This window comes from Crinia signifera, chromosome 5 (genome assembly GCF_055691185.1).
Source record: "Crinia signifera chromosome 5, ASM5569118v1, whole genome shotgun sequence".
Lineage (NCBI taxonomy): Eukaryota > Metazoa > Chordata > Amphibia > Anura > Myobatrachidae > Crinia > Crinia signifera.
In genome coordinates, this window is record NC_139221.1 from 192,264,593 (window position 1) to 192,290,209 (window position 25,617).

The following is a 25,617-nucleotide window of genomic DNA, read 5'->3' on the forward strand; positions in this document are numbered from 1 at the left end:
CTACTATGTAACTATAACTTTTATGTAAACACTATTTTTTTTTCTTTTTTAGTTACACCCTAGAATTGATGCTAGAAGAGGCACTGAGAATCTTGGTATGCTTCTAGTGGAATTTTTTGAACTGTATGGAAGAAATTTTAATTATTTGAAAACTGGTATTAGAATAAGAGATGGAGGTTCTTACATTGCTAAGGAGGAAATCATGAAGGCTATGACAAATGGCTACAGGCCTTCTATGCTATGTATTGAAGATCCTTTGTTACCTGGTAGGTATTATTGTGTTTGCATCATTTTACAGTTAATTATGACTAAGTACAGTGGGGATTAAACTTTTTGGTAAGACCGTAAACCAGGGTTTTCCAACTATTGTCCTCAAGGCATGAATTGTAATGCCTTGATGTGGTGCTTAGTAAATTATTAAACTATCAACCTGCCCCTGCTTCGCACCGGTCTATTTATTTATTTTTATTTAAAAAAAATTCTAGTAACTAATGTGGTGGGTTTCTAGTGTATAGATCAGATGGGTCCCCCTTTCTACCAGCTCTATCCAAGCAACACCACCCCTTCCCTTCTAAGAGACTGAGCACTGGCATCAGCCAGAGCTGTTAACAGCAGCTGTTAACAGGTGCGCTGACTCCGCCTGCCTGCCCCTCCCCTCGCTGTGTCTTCACACATACACTTGCCCTGCCACAGTGATTTGTCTTCAACTTCATTCACTAAAATCGTTATTGCTCGGCTCCCATATAGAATAGGTCGATAGTATATATATCTAAACATTCTGTAAAAACTGTAAGAATACGTCCGGTGGTTTTCAAGATTAGAGCCTTCAGACAGACTTGCTTCAAGCACGTTATTATACCATGTAAGGATTATTAAACAATTTAAGCAAAATTTATTTATACAGATTAACATACCGAGATACTCAGTTGTGGGTGACACGGAGCTGGATTAAGGTTCTGGGGGGCCCTGGGTACTAAAACAAATGCCATAAGGTATAAAATTTGTGTACATGTGTGACAAGGATCACACACACGGGGACGCGAATGAAGACTGTTCTTATTTTTCAGATGTAGGTCACAGAATAGCAGATTAATTCCAAAGGCAATGCTGGTTACAAGCAGTAGCATGCAGGTAGTCCCAGCATAGAACACTCTTGCAAGGGTTCCTATGGTCCCTACCATAGCCCACACCCTGGCCTATTTCTTGGGCAGGTAATCCATCAAGAGGAAGCTGACTCTGCCCTGGAAACCCTTATATCAGGAAATTCCAGTTGCTGCTAATTACACACCTGGCTTCTGCTACAAAACCTGGTCTGGATACACCACATTACTTTCATGTGGAGAGAGATTCTTATCTCCCCCCTCCCAATATATTTTGTTAAAAAATAGCTTGCCTTCCTTGTTTTGCTGGGTGGAGACAGCATGTAGCAAAGAAAGTACAGTAGATGAGAGCTCCTTCCAAGCAACATCCACACAATTGCCTGGGATCCTGTCTCCTTGTTTGCAGCTCAGAGGCTGGATGAGCCATAGGCTCTGCTGACTGCTCCCTAACATGATTGGACAGCTGAGCCGCCGTTCAGCTGACCTGCACTTCTACCCGGTGCTTGCGGCTCAGCGGTCACTCAGCACAGTGGAAGCACAGTGCTGCAGATCCGATCCTCGCAAAGTGCGGCCCTGTGGTACTTTCAGTTTTATAATGTACACTTCCTTAACATATTCAAATGTCCTTGCCATACATTTTGTATTATGGATAGATTAGATCCATATTACAATTTGAAAATCTTTTTTTTATCGGTTTAGAAAATTGTCAAGAGCATTTTTGTCTTTTTTTTTACCTTTCCATGTTGTAGTCTTGGCTGCCTTAACTGGCATATACACTGCATTTTTGGCTTAGTTTTGACTATATAGTCAAAATTGTTTGGAAAGTAAGCCAAAATCTGTGTTAATGGGCTTGTGATACTGATACACATTGTTGGTGTCGCAGGTAAAAAATAGACTGTGCAGGCAGTCTATTTTGACTATCTCATGCAGTGTATTTGACCAAAGACCAAATCGCACATAGTCAAACTTGCAAATGCATTTCACCAAAATAGAGTTTTTAGGAAAAAAAATTAGAGAAGGGGGGAGGGGGGCCTTGATCTTTGTCTATCCTAAAAATGTATGGCATGTGTCATTCCTCCTGCAGTTTTTTATAAGTGTATTAAAGTTCTGAGATGGTGCCACAATCCCGTTATGCTACAATATCAAATGTCTGTTCAATGTCTTATTATACCCCTTTCACCTCGCAAATGCCTGCTCGCACCTGGGATTTGGACACTGGGAGTGACCCAGTATTTGTGATTAGGTACTCCACAGCGACCTGGCAATAAGGTGGAGGCAGCTGATGCTGCCTTCTTATAATATGAACTGAACCCAGGTCACTCATCCTGGTTTACCCGTTCACACTGCACTGCAATCCGGGTTCAACCTGGGATTAACACTTTATTTTAATTTTTTTTCTCTTTCGTCCAGTCCGGTGACACCGCTAACCTTGGGATGTGGGAGGGTCCGCAGTAGCCAAGTCACCTATGCTGAAATCTTTCTTCTGGTTGCAGGCTCCTCCCCTTCCGCATCCCATCATGCTTCAGTTCCTTTTAGGTGCCCACAGGAGTGGGTGCTATGCTCGGCTGCTCCTGCTGCCGCCTAATTTTTCCTTTTTGGATTTTTACTAGAATAGTTAGGAATTTTATTAACTTACCCTAGTGCAGATTTTTCTTTTTCCAGTGTGCTGCTTCTAGGAAGCGCCGCACACGGAGAGCGCAGCAGAGGCTGACAGAAGCGTGTCCTGTCAGCGCTCTGTGTGTGGCGAGATGCGGCTGCGTCTCATATAAAGAGACGCAGCGGCGTCTCCTGCACCGCGCTTAACCTCTTTTGAGAAGAGGTTTGCCTGGGCCCGGGGAGCGTCTGATACAGGCTCCTTACTTAGAAGGGGATCGTGGGGGACAGACCTCCCGCGACACCATCTTGGAGGGTTTATAGACTGAAATCCCTCTAGGGAAGTGAAGTCTATTACAGGTGTCCAGCGCTGCTGGACGACTCCAAGTGATCCCAGGAAGAAGGGTAGGCACTGGAGGTGAGGAGAAACACTTGTGGGAGCGGCTAAAGGGGGAAAGGGTGCCAATTTGGCTATCCTACCCCGCTGAAGCAGAGAATTGGTCTCTTCCTACTCTGTGTACTGGCGCCATTTTCTCTCCACTGCGGAGCTGTAGCCTGGCTGATTTCTTCACGGTACAGAGATTAGTTTCTGCTGGAAAGCACTACCCCTGCTGACGCTGAAGTCACCTACCGCAAGCAGTCAGATACATACACTGTATGCCTTGACTGGTACTTTGCCTGACATTGTGCACCGTGGGTTAAATATGACTGACACATGTGATGATGATGCTGCTGCTGCGGAGAGGGGGGAGGTGCGGCTCATGTTATTAGACTGCAGATTCTGCGGAGTAAAATTAACATGTGAACAGATGGATCAAGGGGATTTGTGCCCTGCTTGTGAAGCTGTGCCCACTAGTGCGCAAGCCTTGAGGACTGAGCAACAAGAACCTGCATGGGCTGCTGCGTTGGGGAGGTCTATGAATGCCTTAGCTGAGGCTCTCAATAGGCAAAAGGATAGCCTTATTAAGTCTCCTGGACCTTGCCAAACCACCTAAAAGCCCTTCCTCCCAGATGGCCATCAGCTATACCTCCTCTGTTATCTGTCGATTTCTGATGATGGTGTTTGTGAAGCTGATTTACATTGGGAGCAAAGGGAAGAGGCTGATGCTTCTTTCCCGGGCATTGAGGATTTAATCCTTGCTGTGAAACAGGCTTTGGACCTGTCTGAAGAAGACAGGGTTCAGGCACATTGTGTTTTTAAAAGAATACGTAGAGTCCCTTCTGATGAAGGTATGGTCTCCCTGTTGGGGGAAGCCTGGAAGTTTCCAGATAATAAAGTGACTGTCTAAGAGGTTTGCAAATATGTACCCCATGCCTGAGGAGCATGTAAAGTTGTGGGATAAAGTTCCATTAGTGGATGCTCCTGTGGCTAGATTGTCAAAAGCCACAGCCTTACCGGTCCAGGGTGGCGCGGCCTTCAGGGACCCGGTAGATAAAGTGGAAGGATGCCTTAAGGCAGTGTTTGAAGGAGTGGGCTATACACTCCATCCCATTATTTCTTCAGCCTGGGTAGCCAAAGCAATGTTAAGTGGGCTAAGGCTTTGGGAGATCAGTTGCAACCTGATTCCGAGGCTTTTCTCTTAACTGAGAAGCTCAGATGTGCTGCAGAGTACATCACTGAGGCTGGTGAAGAAGGCGCTAACATGGCATCTAAGATTTCCGCCACGTCGGTATCTGCAAGGCTAGCACTCTGGATTAAGGCCTTGGATGCAGATAGCGAATCAAAGAAATCCCTAGAGTGCTTGGCATTTAAGGGTTCTGAACTAGAGTCCATCATAAAGTATGCCACAGGCAGGAAGAGTACATTTCTTCCTACCATTACAAAAACTTCAGGTTCAAAATTTGGAGTTTTCAAACCTACTTTTCGCTCGTCCTTTCGGGGGCGGGGCGAAGGAGCACCCAGCAAAGGACAGGTGGGAAAAGGTAGATTCCCAGCTGGTAAAGGAAAAGCTTCCAAATCTAGATTTGGGGCCTTTGGAAAGAAGCAGGTGTCTAAAGGAGAGGATAAATCTTGTGCATGACTGGGTGGAGACTCCCTGTTCTGGCCTCAGAGTGGAGGGGTCACCTCCTGCAGTTTCGGGACAAGTGGGACATCCCTACCTCAGACCCTTGGGTTCTTTTAATTGTCTCAAGTGGCTACCGGATAAACCTCAGGGGGGATCTTCCGCCGAGATTTCTCCCAACTCCTTTGCCAAAGGGGCGGCATTGGCTCTCAAGGAAAAGGGAGTTGTGGTCCCGGTTCCTCAGGAGGAACACAAAGGTTTTTACTCAATTCTTTTCTTGGTTTCCCAAACTAGTCGGGTACAGTAGGTCAGGCCCATACTGAATTTAAAGTCGTTAAATCAGCATCTATGGTTGGATCACTTCCGCATGGAGTCCCTACGCTCAGTGCTTGGCAGCATAGAGCCTGGGGAATTTTTGGCATCCATAGACATTTGGGATGCATATCTCCATATACGCAAATGCAAAGAACATCAGTCCTTACTTCACTTTAGGGGAGCTTTTTTTGCAGTTCCAGGCCCTACCCTTTGGTCTGGCGACAGCACCAAGGGTATTCACGAAGGTGATGGCTGTCATGGCAGCGTCACTCAGACTTAAGGGAATAGTGATTATCCCCTATTTGGACAATCTGCTATTCAAAGCAGTCAGAGAACAAGTTACAGGAACACCGATCAGTGGCAACACAGTTCTTGCAGGACATGGGTTGGGTACTCAATCTGCCCAAGTCCCATTTACTTCTTTCACAGATTTGCTGTTTCTGGGACTAATACTAGACACCCATTTACACAGGGTATTCCTACCAGAGTCCAAAGCAAGGGACATTCGTCAGCTGGTATTACTGTTACTGAAGGCTTCAAGACCTACAGTTTGACAAGGGGTGAAGCTCCTCGGCAAAATGGTGGCGACTTTCGAGACACTGCAGTTTGCAAGGTTTCTTTCTAGAACCTTTCAATGGCACATCCTTTCCTGTTGGTCAGGGAATGCGAAAACCATGAAACAAGATAAGGACTTCCTTGTCTCATGAGAGAGAAGTAATCTACTATGGTGGACGGACATAGAGATGTTGCAGCTGGGGCAGTCACTCCGCTCGTGAGACTGGGTGGTCATAACGACCGACACCAGTCTCAGGGGTTGGGGGGCAGTTGCCCTTCACCTTCAGTTGCAGGGCCTGTGGTCCAGACAGGAATCCAGACTACCAATAAATTTATTGGAACTTCGAGCAGTGTGAAAAACCCTCCAACAGGCGGGATTTTCTGAAGGGCATTCCGGTCAGAGTGCAGTCAGACAATGCCACGGCAGTGCCTTACCTGAATCATCAGGGCGGGACTCGCAGCAGGATGGCGATGCAGGAAGTCTAGCAAATTTTCAGGTGGGCAGAGATCAACATTCCTATTCTGTCTGTGGTCTTCATTCTGGGGATCTGGAATGTCGAGGCAGATTTCCTCAGCAGAGAAGACCTGCTGGAGGGGGAATGGTCATTACATCTGGAGGTATTCCAGGAGATTGTGAGTTGTTGGGCTCCCAGAAGTGGATCTAATGGCATCCAGGAACAACGGTCGGGTTCCAAAATTTTGTTCCAGGACGAGGGACCCAACAATGCCACAGCTGTGGCGTATCTGAATCACCAGGGAGGTACACGCAGCAAACTGGCCATGTGGGAGGTGTCCAGAATCTTCCTGTGGGTGGAAGAGAATGTTCCAGCAGTATCAGCTATATTCATACCAGGAGTGGAGAATATAGAGGCCGACTTCCTGAGCAGGGAGGAGCTCAAGGAAGGGGAATGGAGTTTAAACTCTCAAGTGTTTCATCAGATCACGTTGAAGTGGGGAACCCCAGATGTGGACCTGATGGCATCCAGGTTCAACCATCAGGTGCCCAGGTTTTATGCCAGAACGAGGGATCCACTAGCGGAGGCAGTGGATGCCATGACTATCCCCTGGGAGGGGAACCTCCTTTATGTTTTTCCGCCAGTCCCAATGTTGGCGAGACTCTTAAAGAAAACATCTCGTTTTAAGTTAACAAAAATTATGGCATTTTTACAGGATGGTTTCTCATCGGGACTAAGCCTTCAATCATTAAAGGTGCAGATCTCGGCCTTGTCCATCTATTTCCAGAAAAGGATAGCTATTTTACCGGAAATTCAAACCAGTAGCGCCTTGGGATTTGTCGCTGGTGTTGGAATGCCTTCAGAAGGCACCTTTTGAGCCTTTGAGGTCAGCGGACCTTAAGTTTCTCACATGGAAACTGGTATTCTTGTTGGCAGTGGCATCGGCTAAAAGGGTCTCAGAGTTGGGAGCATTGTCATGCAAATCTCCCTTCTTGATTTTTCATGATGATAGGGCAGTTCTTCGGACAGTGCCTCAGTTTTTGGCAAAAGTTGTCTCTGCCTTCCATCTAAATCAGGAGATAATTCTACCTGTGTTTCAACCCCCAGAGGGTTCTAGAAAGAGGGACAAATTGAGGAATTTGGATGTTGTGCGTGCTTTACGCATTTATGTGGACAGAGTTAAGAGTGTCAGAAAAACTGACACTTTGTTAGTGTTGTATGACATACACAAAATTGGTTGGCCTGCATCTAAGCAGACCATTGCTAGGTGGTTGCGATCTGTGATAGCTTTTGCATACACTAAAGTGGGTAGGCCTGTGCCAGCCAGAATAAATGCGCATACCGCCAGGTCAGTTGCCACCTCTTGGGCGGTTCGACATGGGGCAACAGCTGAGCAGGTTTGCAGGGCTGCCACTTGGTCATCTGTTCATACCTTTGCCAAATTCTATAGATTCCATGAGTTCGCGTCGGAGGACGCATCATTCGGGCGAGCAGTGCTGAGAGCTGCAGACCTGAGTGTACCCACCCAAAGGACCGGCTCTGGAACGTCCCAGTGTTGAGCTGTGTCACCAGGACCATTGAAAGAGAAAAAGGGATTTTTGTAAGAACTTACCATTCGAATCCCTTTCTCTGATATGGTCCTGGTGACACAGCGATCCCTCCCTTACGCTCAGTAAGTATGCCAGTGTTCATGATGTTCATGTTTAATTAGTTAAAGAAACAGTTATTGTTTTAAAAAATGTGCATATAATATGTGCAGGCGTTTGTACTGAGTTAATGTATTCCAGTGGCTTTGAAAGATTGAACTGAAGAGTTCGGGATGCAGTAGGGGAGGAGCCTACCCTCTGAAAACTTTAGGATAGGTGCCTGGCTCCTTCGGACCCTCCTACATCCCAGTGTTGAGCTGTGTCACCAGGACCATATCAGAGAAAGGGATTCGAACGGTAAGTTCTTACAAAAATCCCTTTATCAAGTGGGGCGTCAACGCCCAGTACTAGCCAGTTGCTGGATGGCAAAGTTCATTCATACCTGGGCATCTCAGATTCAGGAAGCACTGGTAGGGGGAGTGTCCGTGGCTCAGGTGGCGGAAAAATTGCGCCACATACAGTACAATACACGGCAAAGGTGCTTTGCGAAGCACAACAGGAATTCGGTGCCATTACTGTGCGCAATTCTGCCATGGCTGTGTTGGGTCACAGGGCCCTTTGGTTGCGCAAGTGGGTAGCAGATGCTGACTCAAAACTCAGTGTGGAATCTCCCATTTATAGGAGAAATATTAGGAGTGAGTTGGACTACTTATGCGAAAATCACATTTCCCACAACCGTGTCTGCACCGGTCAGATATACCTTCTCTGTCCATCAGTCCATTCGGGCTACCAACTTCCACCCCAAAGCCAGAGGTGGTTCCACCAGAAACAGAGGCAATCACGGTAAGTTCAGGAAGGCCTTGACCAGTGCATCTCAGGACCGCAGCTCCTGTGTGGCTGCAGCAAAGCCCTCCACATGACTGTCCTCCCCTGCCACAGAAAATCTTGTGGTGGGAGCTCGGCTATCGTGCTTCAGCCACATGTGGGATGCCTCATTTCCTAGATTCCTGGGTCAGGGATATTATTTTACACGGTTACAAGCTGGAATTAGACAGGCTGCCCCCTCACAGATATTTCCGGTCGAGACTTACAGCATCTGCAGAGGACCAGGTGATCTTGAAGCAGACCATCCTTAAGCTGGTTCAGTCTCGGGTATAAATTATACCTGTCCACATACTGGAACAGGGGCGGGGTTATTGCTCCAACCTGTTTGTGGTACCAAAGCCGGACAGTTCTGTACGACCCATCCTCATCCTGAATCCGTACTTAAAGGTTTTCAAATTCAGGATGGATTCCTTGCGGGCCATAATAGCAAGTCTGGAAGAAGAATTCCTTGCTTCCCTGGGCGTGAAGGATGCCTACCTTCACATCCCAATTTGGCCCCCACACCAGGCATTCATGTGGTTTGCCTTGAGACAAACATTTCCAGTTCCAGGCCTTACCCTTTGGCCTGTCGACTGCCTCCCACATCTTTATGAAGGTGATGGCAGAAATTATATTCTTACTCAGAACAAAAAGGGATAAACCTCATCCCATACTTGGACGACCTGCCAATAAAGGCTCGGTTGGAAGAGACCTTGCTGCACGCAATCGACATTACCAGACAGGTTCAGAATCCAATCGTGGTTTCATAGTACCTACCAAAATCCTCCTTGACACCAACATGACGTCTCCTGCTTTTGGGGATGATTCTGGACACAGTGTGTTCTTCACTGGAGTCCAAGATATTGGCTATCCAACTCTGGGTGGTAGAATTAATGGCGACTGTACAAGTTTCAGTACACCAGTGCATTCGATTACAGAGCGAAATGGTGGCCTCCTTCGATTCAATCCAATATAGGAGGTTCCACTTCAGGGTCTACCAATTGGACATCCTGAGTAAGTGGCCACTGTCTCCACAGTGGTGGCTTCAAGGTCCAAACCTGTTGGCGGGCTGAAGGTTTTTTATCCAGGACTGGTTTCTGCTCACAACGGATGTCAGTCTCATGGGTTGGGAGCAATGACGCAGGGTGAAAACCTCCAAGGCAATTGACACCCTCTGGTAATCGAAACTGCATATCAATTTGGAGTTGAGAGTGGTGTACTATTCCTCAGATGTTCAGATCCAGTCGGACAATGCGACAAATGTGGCCTACATCAATCATCGGGGAGGTACCAAGAGCAGGGCCCAAGAGAAGTGACCAAGATTCTTTTGTGGGCAGAGAAGCATGTGACGTCAATTTTTGCCCAGCTTTATCCTGGGAGTAGGCATCTGGGAGTTGAACTTTTCTCAGTCCCCACGACCGGGGATTTTGAACCACCAGGTGTTTACAAGCATGGTGGATCTGTGGGAAGCCCACAAATAGATCTCATGGTGTCCACACGCAACAAGAAGGTCGCCAGATATTGCTCAAGAACCAGGGACCCTCATGTGGAAGTTGTGGATGCCCTAAAAACCTGGTTGTACGATCTGCTTTACATCTTTTCTCCAATTCCATTGCTGGCAAAGGTACTAAACAAAGTGCAAAGCCAAAGAGCGGAGGCAATTCTAGTGGCACTAGACTTGCCTCGAACGGCGTGGTACACAGATCTTCAGGCCATGCTAGTGGAAGATCCTTGGAGTCTTACTCTCATGAAGGACCTACTTGTACAAGGCAAATGTGTCTACAGGGAATTAGGGCGGCTTTGTGTGACGGCCTGGAGGTTGAGCACAAGGGTCTATGTGCCTCAGTGATCTCCACCATTACCCAGGATAGGAAACTGGTGATGTCATCTCACTGCCATCATATTTGGAGAAAATATGTAGGTTGGTGTGAGGAGAAGAAATTCCCACCAGCAAATTTCAAATTGGACCACTTCCTTCAATTTTTGCAGGCTGGTTTAGACTTAGGCCTACGTCTAGGATCGTTAAAGGTCCAGATCTCGGCCCTCTCAATATTCTTCCTGAAGTTGGCAGTCTTGCCTGAAGTCCAGATGCTCCTCCAAGGGGTTCTAAGGATACAGCCTCCTTTTGCGCCGCCCACGGCACTATGGAATTTGGATGTACTGTAGTCTTGAAATTCCTATAGTCATCCTGTTTTGAACCGTTGGAAGCGTCAGGTTAACCTGAAGATGGTGATATTGCTGGCTCTGGCCTTGGTGAGGCGTGTGTCTGAGCACTTTATAGTCAATACCTCCTCTTTCATGAGGCTAGGGCGGAGTTGAGAACTAATCCGCATTTCCATCTGAACCAACCCATTTGTGGTTCCGGCCAGTGGGGCTCATCCAGAGATCCCTGAATGATTACATGTAGTTCGATTTTGCTTGGGGTGTATGTCCAGAGAACCGCTCCTGTTCGCAAGACAGCTTGTCTTTTTGTGCTTTATGAAAAAAGGCCACCCAGCTCAAAACAATCAAGCAGGCTTACCTTACGGGGCAGCACATTTGCCAACACCATCTTTGTTGAAGGCTCATTCAATGAGAGCTGTGGGGGCATCCTGGGCAGCTACTCTGGGTTTCTCCGCTTTGCAGCTATGTAGGGCTGCTACATGGTCTAGTCAGCATACTACTTTTTTATAGCGAACAATAGTGGGGAGAGGGCATCACGGCCTCATCCATCTCTGTACTGTATGTGGATTGGGGGTGAGAGAAATCCATTACAAGCAATCGGGGAGGATGAAGAGTTGTAGAAGGTTATAAATCTATGTGAGAGTCAAATGGAAAGTTTTTTTTTTTTTTGCCTCGATTTGTTAGAATTAGGTTTGTGGACTCAGAACAATTATTTGACTACTGGGCTTGAGATGCCATTAGTACCCTTAATACGTTTTGAACTGAGTGTGATAAAACAGCACTATCCTTCCCTATATAATCCAACAGGACCAGACCTAAGTTGATCAGCTAAGATTTTGGTCAGAAGTTTTGTAATCCTTGTTTAGGAGGGAGATGTGGCAGTAAAAGATAAATAAAAGATAAATCTCTCCCAGGTTTAGGGAGTACTTTAATTATGGCTGAGTTGAAGTGAGGAGGTAGGGTGTTATTGATAAGAATATGGTTAAACACTGGGACTGAATCGCTGCTGTTCTATCAGGAAACATTAAGGTAGAAATCTCTAGAGCATCCATCAGTACCAGTGGCTTTTGCAGGTTTTAAGGCTTTGATGGCTCTTATCTCAGTAAAGCCCCTTACACACGGGGGAGATATATTGCTCAGCCATATATTGCTAGCAATATATGGCTGAGCAAAATATTGCTCAGTTTCTCCTTTTCATCAGCGACCAGAGATGAAAGGGGACCTCTGCCGGTGGTGCCGCAGAGGTAATCAGCTGGTCGCAGGAACAAGCTCCTGCGACCAGCGATTAGAATGGGGCTGAAAACGGGAGCGCGCACCCGGCGATTTATCGCCGGGGCACACTCCCATCACTGGCAATATGGTTGCCTGCGACCATATTTCCAGCGATTTCAGCCCCTATCACCCCCATGTGTACACAGATTTAGAGATGTGCGGTGAGAGAATCCAGAATGAAATCCGGGGCCTGAGGGAAAGTCAAATTAGACCATAATTCTTGAAGCGAATGTTGGGTCAGCAAATTAGAGTAGGAGTGTAACAGCTGCATGGGTAGGAGAGGTCGAGTAAATAAAAAAAATAGAAGTCTGTCATTACCTGTGAGCCTTAGAAGTAGGGAGAGAGAGGGTTTATCAACATGGGGTGGTGAGAGGAATTTAAAATGTTAGTCAATAGCTTTCTAGTTTTGTTGCCAAACCTGTGATAACAGAAATTGGAAATAAACTGTAGTTTAGCAGTCATAGCCTGTAAAGTATTCTGAAAGAGGGATTTGGCTTGGAGGTAGTCCAGATTTATTTGAGTGAGATGGGTGTTGAATAAATGCTGCCTAAGTGTCTTAACTTTTGTTTGAGTGTGATATAGGAATGGGAATGTTTTTACTTTATAATAGCGCCTCTTAAAACTGACTTAGCTGTCATCCAATATAATCGAGGGATGGTAGTTCTAAATTCTTTATTGTGGGTATGGAAGTCATCCCAAGAATCATTGAGGTGTTTGCGAAAGGAGGAGGATTGACATGTTTTTTATTGGAAGATTTCTTGTGATAGTCTGCAGTGTGATATAAATCCAATCTTACTCTCAGACCATGCTGTGATTCATATCTGCTTCCTGGACATGGGGCAATAGAGAAGCAGACAAAAATGTAAACTATGCGGGACAAGGTTTGATAAGCGGCCGAGACTTTTTCACAATCAGTGGGGTGAAGAGCTCCCCAGACATTTACCTGGAGGGAATGTAATAAGAAAGGGATACATATTTTGTGGAGATGTCTAGGGTTTGGGTTGGTGGAAGATCTATCTAGAGTGTGATGAGCGATCTCATTAAAGTCTCCACATAAAATAGAGGATGCTGCATGTCGAAGTAAGAGATTAAGGTGTTATGAAAGGCTTTATAATAGTTAGGTGCGTACATGTTTACTTTGAATATAGGTAACAAACTTATGTTTTATGTTCAATCACAAATCTGCCATCGGAGTCTGAAGGTGTGTACACATGGCAGGATATGCCGTGAGATGCAAGTCCCGACGCGATCAGATAGCATCGGGACTCGCATCTCACGGCATGTTAGAGGGGCACAATTTACACTATATAGTGCAAATCTGCACTATATAGTGTTGCCTGCACTCTCTATCTGGTTGCCGATATGCACTCACACAGGAGTGCGCATCGGGCTCGCAAGCCCTAAAAAAGCATATATCGGGAACATCGGAAGCCAAATCTGAGTGAGAGGAGAGTAATTTGATGGGGCGGGATTTGTATGCCAGTACCTCTGCCTTTACTGTTAAAATGGATGGTTGCAACAAGTATACTTTTATACATTGTGAAGTTTAAAAATTTCTGGGGGAGTAAATTAATTTCTTGTAAGCAAACAATGTCTAAAGCAGGCATTCCCAAGCCTAGATATTACTAAAACCTGCACTGTTGGTGTGCCTTGAGGACCGTGGTTGGAAATGCCTGGTCTAAAGGTTACTTGTGGGCATTTAATACCTTGCAACATTTGGCGGGGAGGTGAAGACAACCTACATTGAAGGAGTCTCACATTTTCAGAATAGTCATGAGCGTCTATAGTGATGAATTGGATGTCCCGAAACCGGAAACGGCGTACAATAGAACCCACCCAGCCTGGCCTGAAAAAAACAGGACAATGCAGCGGGGAGGGAGGATTGCCTATAAGCCGGATAGGGGAGACCTATAAACAGGTACAGGTAGTAGGCTTGACAGTGTGTGAGTGTATAAATAGAATATTTGACTAAGTGACATACCGCGTAAAGAAAAATATAAAAAAAATATTCCTATATGGATCCACAAAATGGAGCAAATGGAGCATAGCAGGTGAACCAGTACCCTTATACAGAAATATAGCCACTAGATCTGAACATTTATGATGATGGGGAGGCAACAGGCGGACTTGTATGCCAGACCTCCAGGGAGAAAGACCAAATGTGATATTAATAGGAACAAGTCAATATAATACCTAGAGAGATATAGTGGCTACTCACTATAGCGGCACTCAGGGATAAGCGGAGTTCCATTTTGGGGGATGATATCAGAAAGATATGTTCTCTAACTGTAAGAGTGGGAAGGTGAAGATAATCTACAGTAGAAAAAATGGTTGAACTTGGAGAAAGGAATAAATGATTTTAAGAGGTAGGGTCGATTATGTCGGCAGAAGAAATGAAATGTTGTTCCCGAAGGTGCGTTATCTGGAGTGGTGTAGTCGTAATGGTAAGGATCTGAGGGCGGGCGGGGTAGATAAGAGAGAACTTACTTTTTTGGAGGCCAGCCTTGTATAAATAAGGGAAAAGGCGTTACGTGCTCTGGAGAGTTAGACAGCGAATTCTTGGAAAATCCTTATCCTTTTTCTCCCCACATAATATTCTGAGCTTTACGTGATGCCTTCCATAACGTCACTCTGTTAATAGTTTATACATCTGAAGAGAACAACCCTTGGTGGTGGTAGGTCTGGTAGGGGCACCCATAAGGTGAACTTGTTCTGTAACCAAGTCCTTGTATTCTTCCTGGATTCCCAGAAGTTGGGGCAAAGAGACTGTGACAAACTACGATAATGCCGTCCCTTTGATATTTTTATATCGTCCAGTTTTTTCTACAACTGGTAGTTCTTTCTGTAGCTTAATAAAATCAAATTGAACCATGTGCATGTCATGATTCAGAGCCCCTATTCTGTTTTCAGAGTCAGAGACTCTGGTCTGAAGGTGCTGCAGCTGCTGTGTAATTTCAGTTATAGTGCTGGAGAGCAGGGGGGATGTACATTTTATGGCTTCCACGGTGTCACCTTATGTGGCTGGTGAATCAGGGTCATAGCGTACCTGGGGTATATCAGTCTCCCTGGGATGCAGCTGCTTTCTTGGAGGCAGGGGAGAGAGGAAAGGAGTCTGCATTCTGCAGCTTCAGCATTGTTCCGGTTGCCAGAAACTTGTCCATCTGGACTGCGGGTATGTGAAGGTGTGCGGGTGCCATTTCCAGTCCCCGGTTGCCGTGAGACTCTTGGAGCAGAGCAGCAGAATTGCGCTGCTCTCTGCATGCAAGCTGAAGTCTCTTTTGCAGCTTTTAATACTCAAGTGAGATCTTTTGTAATGTGAACTACATATTTGAGTATATTAAATTATTTTTATATTCAACAGAAAATGATGTTGGACGCAGTTCATATGGAGCCATTCAGGTACAGCAGGCATTTGATTATGCTTACCTGGTGCTAAGTCATTCTGTTTCACCACTAGCAAGATCTTTTCCTAACAGAGAAACTGAAAGGTACCTAAATAGATCTACTTCTTATATTATAGAACCTTATGCTGATTTCCAGTCCTGTTACTTGTTTACTTGGTAAACCTCAGTAGTGCGGAACACCACTTGAACATAAATGGTCCTGGATTAATTATTTAAAGGGTTGTTTTTTGTTTTTAATGCTTGGTTTTGTTTGTTTGTTGTTTTTTTTTTTTTGGGGGGGGGGGGGGGGGGGGTGTCTAAAATATTTAGCCCATGTTGTGAATTTACATTTATGTATGTTAAATCAAATTTTTTTTTTTTTTGGATCTTCTAGTACCCTAGGCAGAATAATCAAAATAACTCAAGAGGTGATTGATTATAGGGCATGGATTAGAATGAATTGGAACAAAATTTCCTCTCACCTTTGTGGTAAGTATTTGGAGGACATAGTGTTGCAATATAATTTTCAGTTGTATTTTAAAACTGTTAAGTTTAAAAAGCATGTATGACACCCAATAACTTGCACCCTCTACTGTCATAGAAATAAAGTCAGCAGGACTCTAAAGCTTCCTGTACAGGCCCAACTACAATCTGCTTACTGGTGGTGGGTAGGTACTACTACCTATGGTCCTCATTACCCCTTGGAAGGGGATGCAGGCACAGAAACCATGGAGTGCAAATACAGTATAGGTGGTAGCATCTTTTGCAAAGCCCAAGGACCTATGAGGTGTTGGTGAAAAATGAACTCCCCATTTTTAATTGCCTTGCAGATTCTCCTTTTACACTACCTGCAGGGAAGCCAGTATTATTTTGTTTGTTTTTTGCCCCCACTCCTCATTCTTTCTTACTGCAGCTGTAAAAGTTGAGAATTTAAGGTCATCTGTTTCCATCTAGATCACACGGAATGGCAGGGAGGGTCCCGCAAATCTGGTCGCCCTCCCCCCCCCGGGAAGGTGGGCAAGTCTCTCGCATTTTCACAGGAGCCCCAGCTCCCCCCTTCCCTGTGGTAATAAAGTCCTGCGGGTACGCGGGGAGGGGCGGGGCTAAAATGACGTCAATCCAGGTTTCTAGCCCCTCCCCCTGTCTACGGACCTGCAAATTGATGCAGCTTGCCAGTCATGGGGGCAAGGCTTGGTGATGTCACCTCGCCCTGCCCCAAAAACGTAGCCTCACCCCGCCCCCCCTTTCACTCCTCTCCGGGCTTCTCCCAGAGAGGAGTTTTTCGAAGTCTGCAAGTATGATCTAGATTGATGGCATGTAAGATAGTTGAGTGAAACTTTAAGCCTCCGGGTCATCTGTTTTGCTTGCTAAACGATAGTGGCGCTATTACGACTATCTGTTTTTCCTATTATGCAGGGCACCCACGCTTGTTTATACTGAGAGGAGAGTGCTGGGTCTCTAAATATTATTACATGCATGGTTGGCACTCGTGACTTTATAACAATTTGAAAGCTACTCAATCAAACTAGTAATACCCCTCAGGTGCTGCAAGGGAGGGGGATTTAAGCCCCAGCACAGCAATAAGGCATTAGTAATAAGATTTGAAAAACCAACATAATAGAAGGTAATTCAGAGATCTTCGTTACATATATTTTGCAAAAGATATGTTAAGCTTCCGGGCCTCGTCAAGGCTTCTCTGATACCAGAAGTCCTACACTGCATAATAACCGCACCCAATCTGGGCCATATAATTGTGTACTGTAAGGCTACATGATAACAGCACTTACCAATATATCTAAGTTGAGAATGGATCCAAAATCCTTCTGGTGACCTCCATGGTTACCTCTTAGGCAGCGGCGTAGCTACATTTTGGGTGCCCCCCCGCAGCCCATGCAAACCCCCCCAATCCCTCGCAGCCTTACCTTTCGTACTGGTCCCGGCGGCTCCGTTCTGCTGAGGACCACCACAAAATGGCCGCCCCATAAAGCAGACCTCAGCAGAAGAACTGAGCCGCCGGGACCAGCGAAATAGGTAAGCCTGCGGGGGATTGGGGGGAGGTGTAACTATAGCACCGGCGCCCCCATATGCACAGCGCCCCCCCCCCCCCCCTGCGGTGGCGGGCGCTGCGGTGCTATAGTTAAGCCACTGCTCTTAGTGTTAGCAAATTTACTCCATTCGGCTGCACATAAAGAGCAGTTCCACATGTGACATCTCATTGCCCGGAGGCAGTTACCTAGTAACCACCATGTAACACTTTTAAAGTACATGATGTCTGACTATGGGCAGTATTCAATGAAAATATTCTCCGTGCACGGCGAGCATTTTTTTTTGCTCGCCGTGCACTCTCCGTGTTCCGGAGGGCTCGCTGCCACTCCTGCTCCCCCTATTCAACGTGTTAAAGACTCGCCGCCACTCGCGGCGAGTCTTAACCCCTGCAGCAGACGAGCGTCCGCGGCAGGGAGCTGTCAGGGAGCCGGGGGACGTAGCAGCCAAGAGAGATTAAAGTCTCTCTTGGCTGCTGCAGGGGATATGGGGAGGGGAGCAGGGCTCCCCTGGACCCAGGCAGCACAGGCTGCCCCCCCTATAGCCAGCGGGGGACCCAGTATTCACTGTACCCGAACGTGCATCGGGTGCAGTGAATATATGAATATCTAATGAGCGGCTCGAGCGCTCCGGCCCCCTGCTGGCTGCACTGTGTAAAAAAAAAATGTAAAAAAATATTTTTTTTTTAAATTAAATATATATTCATGTGCTATAGGCACATGAATAAAAATAACATGGCCCTTCACAGAAAAAAAAACCTGATTTTTTTACACCAAAATTAAAAAAAACACCCTTTTAGTTTAAAAGTTCACATTCCTGCTCTCCATCAAAAGATGGAGAATTTCTACACGGAGAGAGACGGCGAGAATCGCTTAGAAAGACGGAGAATATTTCACATTGAATAGGGTGGCTCGCCTTTGGAGAAAAAAAACCTCTCTCCACCGCGTGAAAAGCACAAACTCTCCAGAAATCACAGCGAATTTTTCTCATTGAATACTGCCCTATGAATAATTCTGGATCCATGGACTCTGGATGGGGCAGCACGGATGGTGTAATGGTTAGCATTACTGCCTCACAGCACTGAAGTCATGGGTTCGATTCCCACCATGGCTCTAACTGTGTGGACTTTGTATATTTTCTCTGTGCTTCTGTGGGTTTACTCTAGATACTCCGGTTTCCTCCCACAGTCCAAAAATATACAGGTAGGTTAATTGGCTTCCAACAAAAATTAACCCTAGACAGGGCCGGTGCTAGGGTGTCCGCGCCCTCCTGCAAACCATACATTTTGTGCAATTTCACATTGCCATTGCAACAAGCTGCCGCCCGTTTGTGCGAGCGTATGCAACATGCGATCCTATGAAGGATCTCTGGTGCATGTATGAATACACCTGCTTGCACGCTAATTGTAAGTTTGCCACAATAAGCCTTTAAGTTTAAGCCTTTAGTTTAAGGCCAATAAGCCTTTAAGGACACACATGTTTATCCTGTCAGCAACCATCGAAAGATGCGGAAGGTACACACATATAAAAGTGACTTTTAGTCACTTACATATGCATGCACGCTGGCAGGAAATGGGCGGCCAGCTGACATCCGGTGATGTCAGCTGCCAGTCCCCTGCTCCCGTGCCACCGCCTCAATACCATGAGAACGCTCAGCATTCTCATCGGAACGCCCATGGAATGCTGGGAGTTCCCATATGGTAATCTCCGCCCCCTGCACGCCATCATGTGCAGATATGCGCCTGCGCAGGCACGCACCAACGGTCCTCCGTGCGAATGCACAGAGGAACAAATGGACTAGAATAACCCCCATAATGATAACCCAGCCCATTATTAAAGTCATACTTGCCTACCTGACCCTCTCCATGAGGGAGAAAATGCTCTGTTCCTGGGCTTCCCTCGTAATGTAGGATTGCCGTCACCTGTGGGGAGCCTGGTAATCGATAAGAAAGGTGTCACCACAGGTGATGGCAATCATACATTACCAGGAAAAGTCCAGGAGCAGAGCATTTTCAGGTAGACAAGTATGATTTAAGTACATCATTTATCCGTCTAAATTAATATTAAAAAAATATGCAATTATTAAAAATGTTATAACATGTATTATAAAAGACTCACTGTTTAAATCTTGTGCAGACCAGTCCCCCCTCTTCTATCTGCGTAGGCAGGACCAGGACGCCATTACACCCCTCCCGTGACTGAGGGGGACAGGAGGGGAGAGAAGGAGGAGATAGAGGGGGCGAAGTGTAGATGGCTGACACTGGCCACTCCACACATAGACCCAGAAGGCTCTGCAGTGCTGCTCATTTGATTGACAGCCTGGGGAGCAATGGGTAGGAGGCGGACATGATGACATCAGGTATTGTGTCGGTGAGTGAGGGGAGCTGCTGTTGCCGCTGGCTGCCTGTCATAATATTTGACAGGCTGCGGCAGCCAGTAGCTAACTAGCAAAGTCAGAGAGTAGTAGCATTTATTATAAATAAAATACAAATTGAATAATATCTGAGCGAGCGCGTCGCACTGCGCAGGCTGTACTAGGAGACTGGTGCAGGGGGGGAAACAGCCAGGCACCGCCGTGAGTCACGTCACGTGACCGCACTTGTCTTTGCTGTTATACATAGGAGGCAGGAGGAGGAGGCGGACTTTGTAGGAGTTGGACTCGGAGGGTTTGTGTGCGCACACAGCGGGGTGCACCCGGCGCAGGGAGCAGCATCCATGATCTGTCATCTACTCTCCATACTGCCGCCCGGCGCTGTCAGACCAGCGCTGCGGGCGGCATGCAGGCAGAAAGTGAAGGCGAGGGGCCGGGCTGGCAGCTTTAGCAGCAGAGCAGGGAGAGTGCGCCTTTTCACCATGGTGCCTCCCTGCTTTGCAGGAGCTGCTGAGCGGCCAGCCCTGACCCTAGAATGTCTTGTTTGCGTGTACATGTGGTAGGGAATATAGACTGTAAGCTCCACTAGGGCAGAGACTGATGTGAATGTTCAAATATTCTTTAAAGTTATCTTTAACTTGTAAAGCGCTGCGGAATATGTTTGCTATATAAGAAACTGTTCATAAATAAATAATCCAGGTGGTGCCCGCATACAGTATGTATGTTGATTGTGATTATCGGTACTTAGGTTAGTTGGGCGCCCGTTACGTAGTTTGCGCAGTGGTGTATTGAGAATACCAATACACCACTATGCTAGTTACGTAAACTACGTAAGTTACGTATTTGGAGCTACGTTAATGCATAATGTTTCATATCCCCACTATCCACGTCATACCTCCACTAATTTTATAAAGTGTGGTGAGGGGGGCGCGTATCCCCTCGCGGATGTATTCGCGTCCCGTCGCAGGGCACGCTGCGCTTGACACACTTTATAAAATTAACTCCACACCCACGTGGATAGTGGGGAAATGCTCTCCGTGGGTCCGCCATGACAGTCCCATCGCTTAAGGATGGCCATCGACCATCAATGTTTACAAAACATTGATGGTTTATGGCCAATGTCGAATTGTTTTGACATTGATGGGGGAGAACCAGATGGTTTCCCACCATCGATGTGTAAAAACATCGATGGTCATCCATTGCATACTTATACACCATCGATGGTCAGTTGCACTTTTGCCATTGATGGCAAAGGTGGCTGGGGGGACCATCGATGGCAAAGGTGGCTGGCTAGTGCCGCTGGGGGAGCCGGGAAAACATGTGATGCTCCCCTATCGGCCGCATTGCGTCACCGACGTCCTCCCGCATCGTGTCACCGACGTCCACCCTCCCGCTTGCGTCACCGACGTCCGCCCACCCTCCCGCTTGCGTCACCACCGACCGCTCACCCTCCCACGTCACCGCCCGCCCTCCCACCCGCTGCCTCACCACCTGCCCGCCCGCTGCTTAGCCGGCCGCCCGGCAATGTCAAGGCTGAAAACGTAGCCAGGTACTTATGTTAGCCGGGCGCCCGGCTACGCTACGCTGACAACGTAGCTTTGGCTAAGTTGTCAGCATAGCTGGGCACCCGGCTAACATGTAAGTGCCTGATTATCATCATCCATATGATATAACTCTAGGCTGTTAGGATATATGTATGCTGTAACTCTATCTAGCTTACTATACTTTACCAAAACTTTTTTATTGAGACATTTCGTGCACATCACGTAGTATAAATATCGTATTAGTTGTCACATTCTTAACATTCAGATGTGTATAAATACAGTTCAATCAATAACGGCATTGGTTTGTGTACATTCATTTAAGTCTTAGTCCATTTTTCAGAGAATCAAATAAAACAATTTAAGTCGCATGTGATCACTGGATAGGGATTGGGGGGTCCTGTGCAGCCATTCGACTAAGGTACCATGTAGTAGATTGCAGGCTGTCATGTATCATTTTCCTGGTGTTCAATGGAAGGGTTGGTATATAAGAGTCCCACAACATAAAAAATTTCCAACTTTTTTACCCCTATTACCATGGCCTCCACCCTATCTAGCTTACTATAAGAATCTGTTTGCTATAAATATTCATACCTTATTGTAACTATCTATTGCCTGTAATATCTTTGCTGATTTACATCTGTTTTGTGCGCTAAACCACAATACAGTAGTACTGTATATTCAATTGTACATTCTTAAAGGTATAAATGTGTGTCGGTATGCTAATACACAGCTTGCATCCACAACAAACGATCTTATGTTTAAGTTATTAACCCCTTCCCGACACAGCCTGTTTTTGCCTTCCTGACAGAGGCCTTTTTTTTCAAATCTGACAGGTATCACTTAAGTGGGGATAACTTTTTTTTGCTTTTACTTATCCCAGTGATTTTGAGATTGTTTTCCCGTGACACATTGTACTTTAAATTAGTGGTAAATTTTGGTCGATACAGTTTTTTTTTTTTGTGAAAAATACCAAAATGTCGTAAAAAAAATGGAACATTTTGCTATTTGCAAAATGTAAAATTTTCTGCTTGTGAGACAAATAATCATACCACTCAAAATAGTTAATAACTAACATAAACCATATCTAAACTTTATTATTACATCATTATTTCAACCTCCTTTAATTTTTTTGGACACTAGGGGGCAGCAGAGTCTAAATTTTACACATCACACAGTTTAACGCTGCTTTTGGCTGTTCACGTTTGAACAGCCAATCGCAGCGATCGCCCATGACGGGGGGCATCGCTGCCCCCCCTGGGCAATGAGGGAGGATGTCTGCTGTCAGGGACAGCAGACATCGTCCCTCTGTCACCGCGTCTGTAGACGCGGTGACAATTCAAAGGCATGACGTACATTTATGCCATGTGTCGGGAAGTACATCCCGACCATGACTTAAATGTACGTCAAATGTCGGGAAGGGGTTAAACAGAACAGGCTGATCGCTACTGTACATACACCATTGATTGCCAATCAAATAGAGGACCGATTTACAGCCATCCTTTATCACAAAGTATGGCCTGTTTTTCCAACGTAGCCTTTTGCGTCCAACGTCCCACGTGGACGCAAAATTAAATAGACCATAAACTTGATGATGCGGGTCACATGATGCCAAACTTGAAAGTGTCTGCCACTAGATGGATGGGAGAAACTATTACTGGTTATCAGGTACTTACAGGTCAGGCAATTAAGGAATTTAAAGCGCCCATGTTCTAAATCACATTAAAATGTACCAAAGGACATTTATAGCTATTTCTATCCTAAACTTTGTAGCAGACTCTGTAGAGGGCTTTCTCTCAAAATCCTCAATGAGTTTTTCTTAGCTTGCAATAAATGGCCTTGCTCATACCCCGCTTTTGTATTTAACAATTATATCAATATTTTCAATGGCCTGACCACTACATATATGATCCTTATTCAGGCCATTGAAAATGTCTGGTCCTGATAAATTGGGAGAATGTCGACGATCATGCTGTAGACCAAATTGATCCCAACCTGTATGGAATGTATATATAATTGTGTGGGTTTCTATCAGGATTCCAACCACAGTCATGGGCACGTTACACTGCTGTAAAGCGATATTGCCGACAATTACACCTTCTGTTCTTTAACATTAAGTTGTGTAGCAGTGCTTATGGAGACTTTAGGAGGTGTCAACAAGTGATCAATGGCTTTTTTTTTAATGATGTAATTGAGAATCCTAAAATGATTGAAGACCTACTTCAGGCTTCATAATGTTTCCTGAACACATGCTTCCAAAAATCCTTTTTCTAATATTAACTCCCTTGCAATTTGAACAGATAATGGGAAGAAGGCACGAACTGTATCGACTGACAAAAGCTCCTACAACCAACATCCTGGCTCTTCTCCTCACTGTCAACAGAATCAGTCTATTGAGACAAGTTCCTCTAAGCTCTCAGTAAGTTATATTGTAAGGGGTTTGTGTGTGTGTCCTTGTGGCTAAGACAGTCACTTATTTTGGTTTGATAAAAGTTTTGCTGATGCTTGCATTATACAGTTTGAACAATAGATTCCCCAATCTGCACTTCTTATCATGGGTATGTTTAAGAGTCCATATTAGAGAACATAGATGAGTGGCATGTTGAGGGTATTCGGAGATTTGTAATATACTGTATTATGACTAGTAATGGTTCTCTGTGATTCTGTCTTCACTTTTAATGTTACAAAATACCACATTTCTGCTCTATTTAGATACCATGGTCTAAAATACATATAATTACAGATGCAACGATTATTTATGTGTCGGCCCAGCCAGTGCACTAGTTGAAACCACTTTATCGTAACTGGATGCTTTTTTTTTTTTGATCTGTGTAGCTCATTGGCCTATCAATCTATATGTTCTCTAATATTATGGTCTCCAGGATAACCCTATTTCGCAATAATTTTTAGTAGCAATATACCTTTTTGTTGCATGTGTGCTTAATACATACAAGCTTACCAGCATATGAACACGCCTAACTGAATGGTACATTTTTACTATTGCTTCCAGTAGTACAATTAAGAGGTGTTTTTCTGATCTAGGACTGATGTTACTTTTCTAGAAATCTCCAGTTCATAAACTATTTTTGTCATACATTGTTTAAATTGGTGCCTGAATAATTTGGATGTAATTTTTCATTCATACTTTTTTATTTGCCAGCACAGGATTATCAGAATCTGCTTTATTGGCCTTGCGTATACTAGGAATTTGGTTTGGATTGCTGTGCAAAGCCTGGGTGGGAACGGTGACAGTACAGATATATCACACGTACAGATATACATTAGACCAGGGGTGGCCAAACCGGTCCTCGAGATCTACTAACGGTCCACGATTTCCAAATAACCTAGCTGGTGCACAGCTGCAGTCATTACAAACAGTCACATTTTCAAACATGCTCCATTCATTCCTAGTATAGATGCACAGGTTGCCTGAAAAGCATGGACTGTTGGTAGGTCTTGAGGACCGGTTTGGCCACCCATGCATTAGATGTATCCTGATGAGGGACACTGATATGGGGGACATATTTGCTGAGCTGTACAACACCCAGGCAGCCATTCAGTGGCACCACTTGGTGATTGCACCAGCCAGATAGGAAGACAGTAAAAACAGTACAGATATGCACTAGATGTATCCTGATGGGGGACACGGACATGTCCAACATACAGATATAGCCCCTGTCATCCTCCGAGCGCCGGCGGACAGGGGCTACACTGAACTGGGACGCACGTTCGTCTCACACACACGCGTCCCAGTCTCTCGACAGCGGCGCAGCGGGTCCCTGCCTGTTTCCGCTTCAGGGAGACTGGGGGGCGGCGAGGGGGACTGGCAGGGGAGGCTGCTCCGTTGCCACGGGGCGAGCGATGCCTGGGGCTGGTAATACTTTCTCAATCTATATTTACTTATCTGTACAGCACCCAAGCAGCCATTCAGAGGCGCCACTTGGTGATTGCAACAGCCAGATAGGTAGACTGTGAAATCGGTACAGATATGGAACACGACGGGTGACACGGGATAAATATTTTGCTTGCGGTGCTATCTTTACGTTGCCCCTCACAGGGCAGCAGTGGAGGGGATAGATATATATAGATATATATATATATAGATATATATATCTATATATACTTCGTGTAGTTTCACGGAGCCAGAATGGCTACTTCCGGGTTCTAAGCTCGCCACGAAATATGTCAAAAAAGTAACTTAACTCCATGCCAACATGGATAGTTCATACCCCCACTATCCATGTTGGCATGGAGTTGATTTGAAATAGCGTGGTGAGCCACCGAGCCCGCAGCGTACTGGCGCCGTGAAACTACACAAAAAAAAATTTGGAGTATTTGTGTGTGCATATTTCTACATCTCCAATTGTCATATGT

The 25,617-nt window shown here is 45.6% G+C and overlaps 1 protein-coding gene across 5 annotated transcripts in view; it reads left to right on the plus strand.

Moving 5' to 3' along the window:
* The window catches only part of LOC146080744 (terminal nucleotidyltransferase 4A-like), a 226,005-nt gene that overhangs the window by 179,075 nt on the left and 21,313 nt on the right, over nt 1-25,617 (plus strand). For all 5 annotated transcript variants that reach the window (XM_083188358.1, XM_083188357.1, XM_083188361.1 and 2 more), the window contains 4 exons: nt 53-266; nt 15,268-15,394; nt 15,684-15,778; nt 23,544-23,662. In XM_083188358.1, the coding sequence (XP_083044484.1) occupies nt 53-266; nt 15,268-15,394; nt 15,684-15,778; nt 23,544-23,662 (555 nt within the window). The remainder of the gene's footprint in view (nt 1-52; nt 267-15,267; nt 15,395-15,683; nt 15,779-23,543; nt 23,663-25,617) is intronic.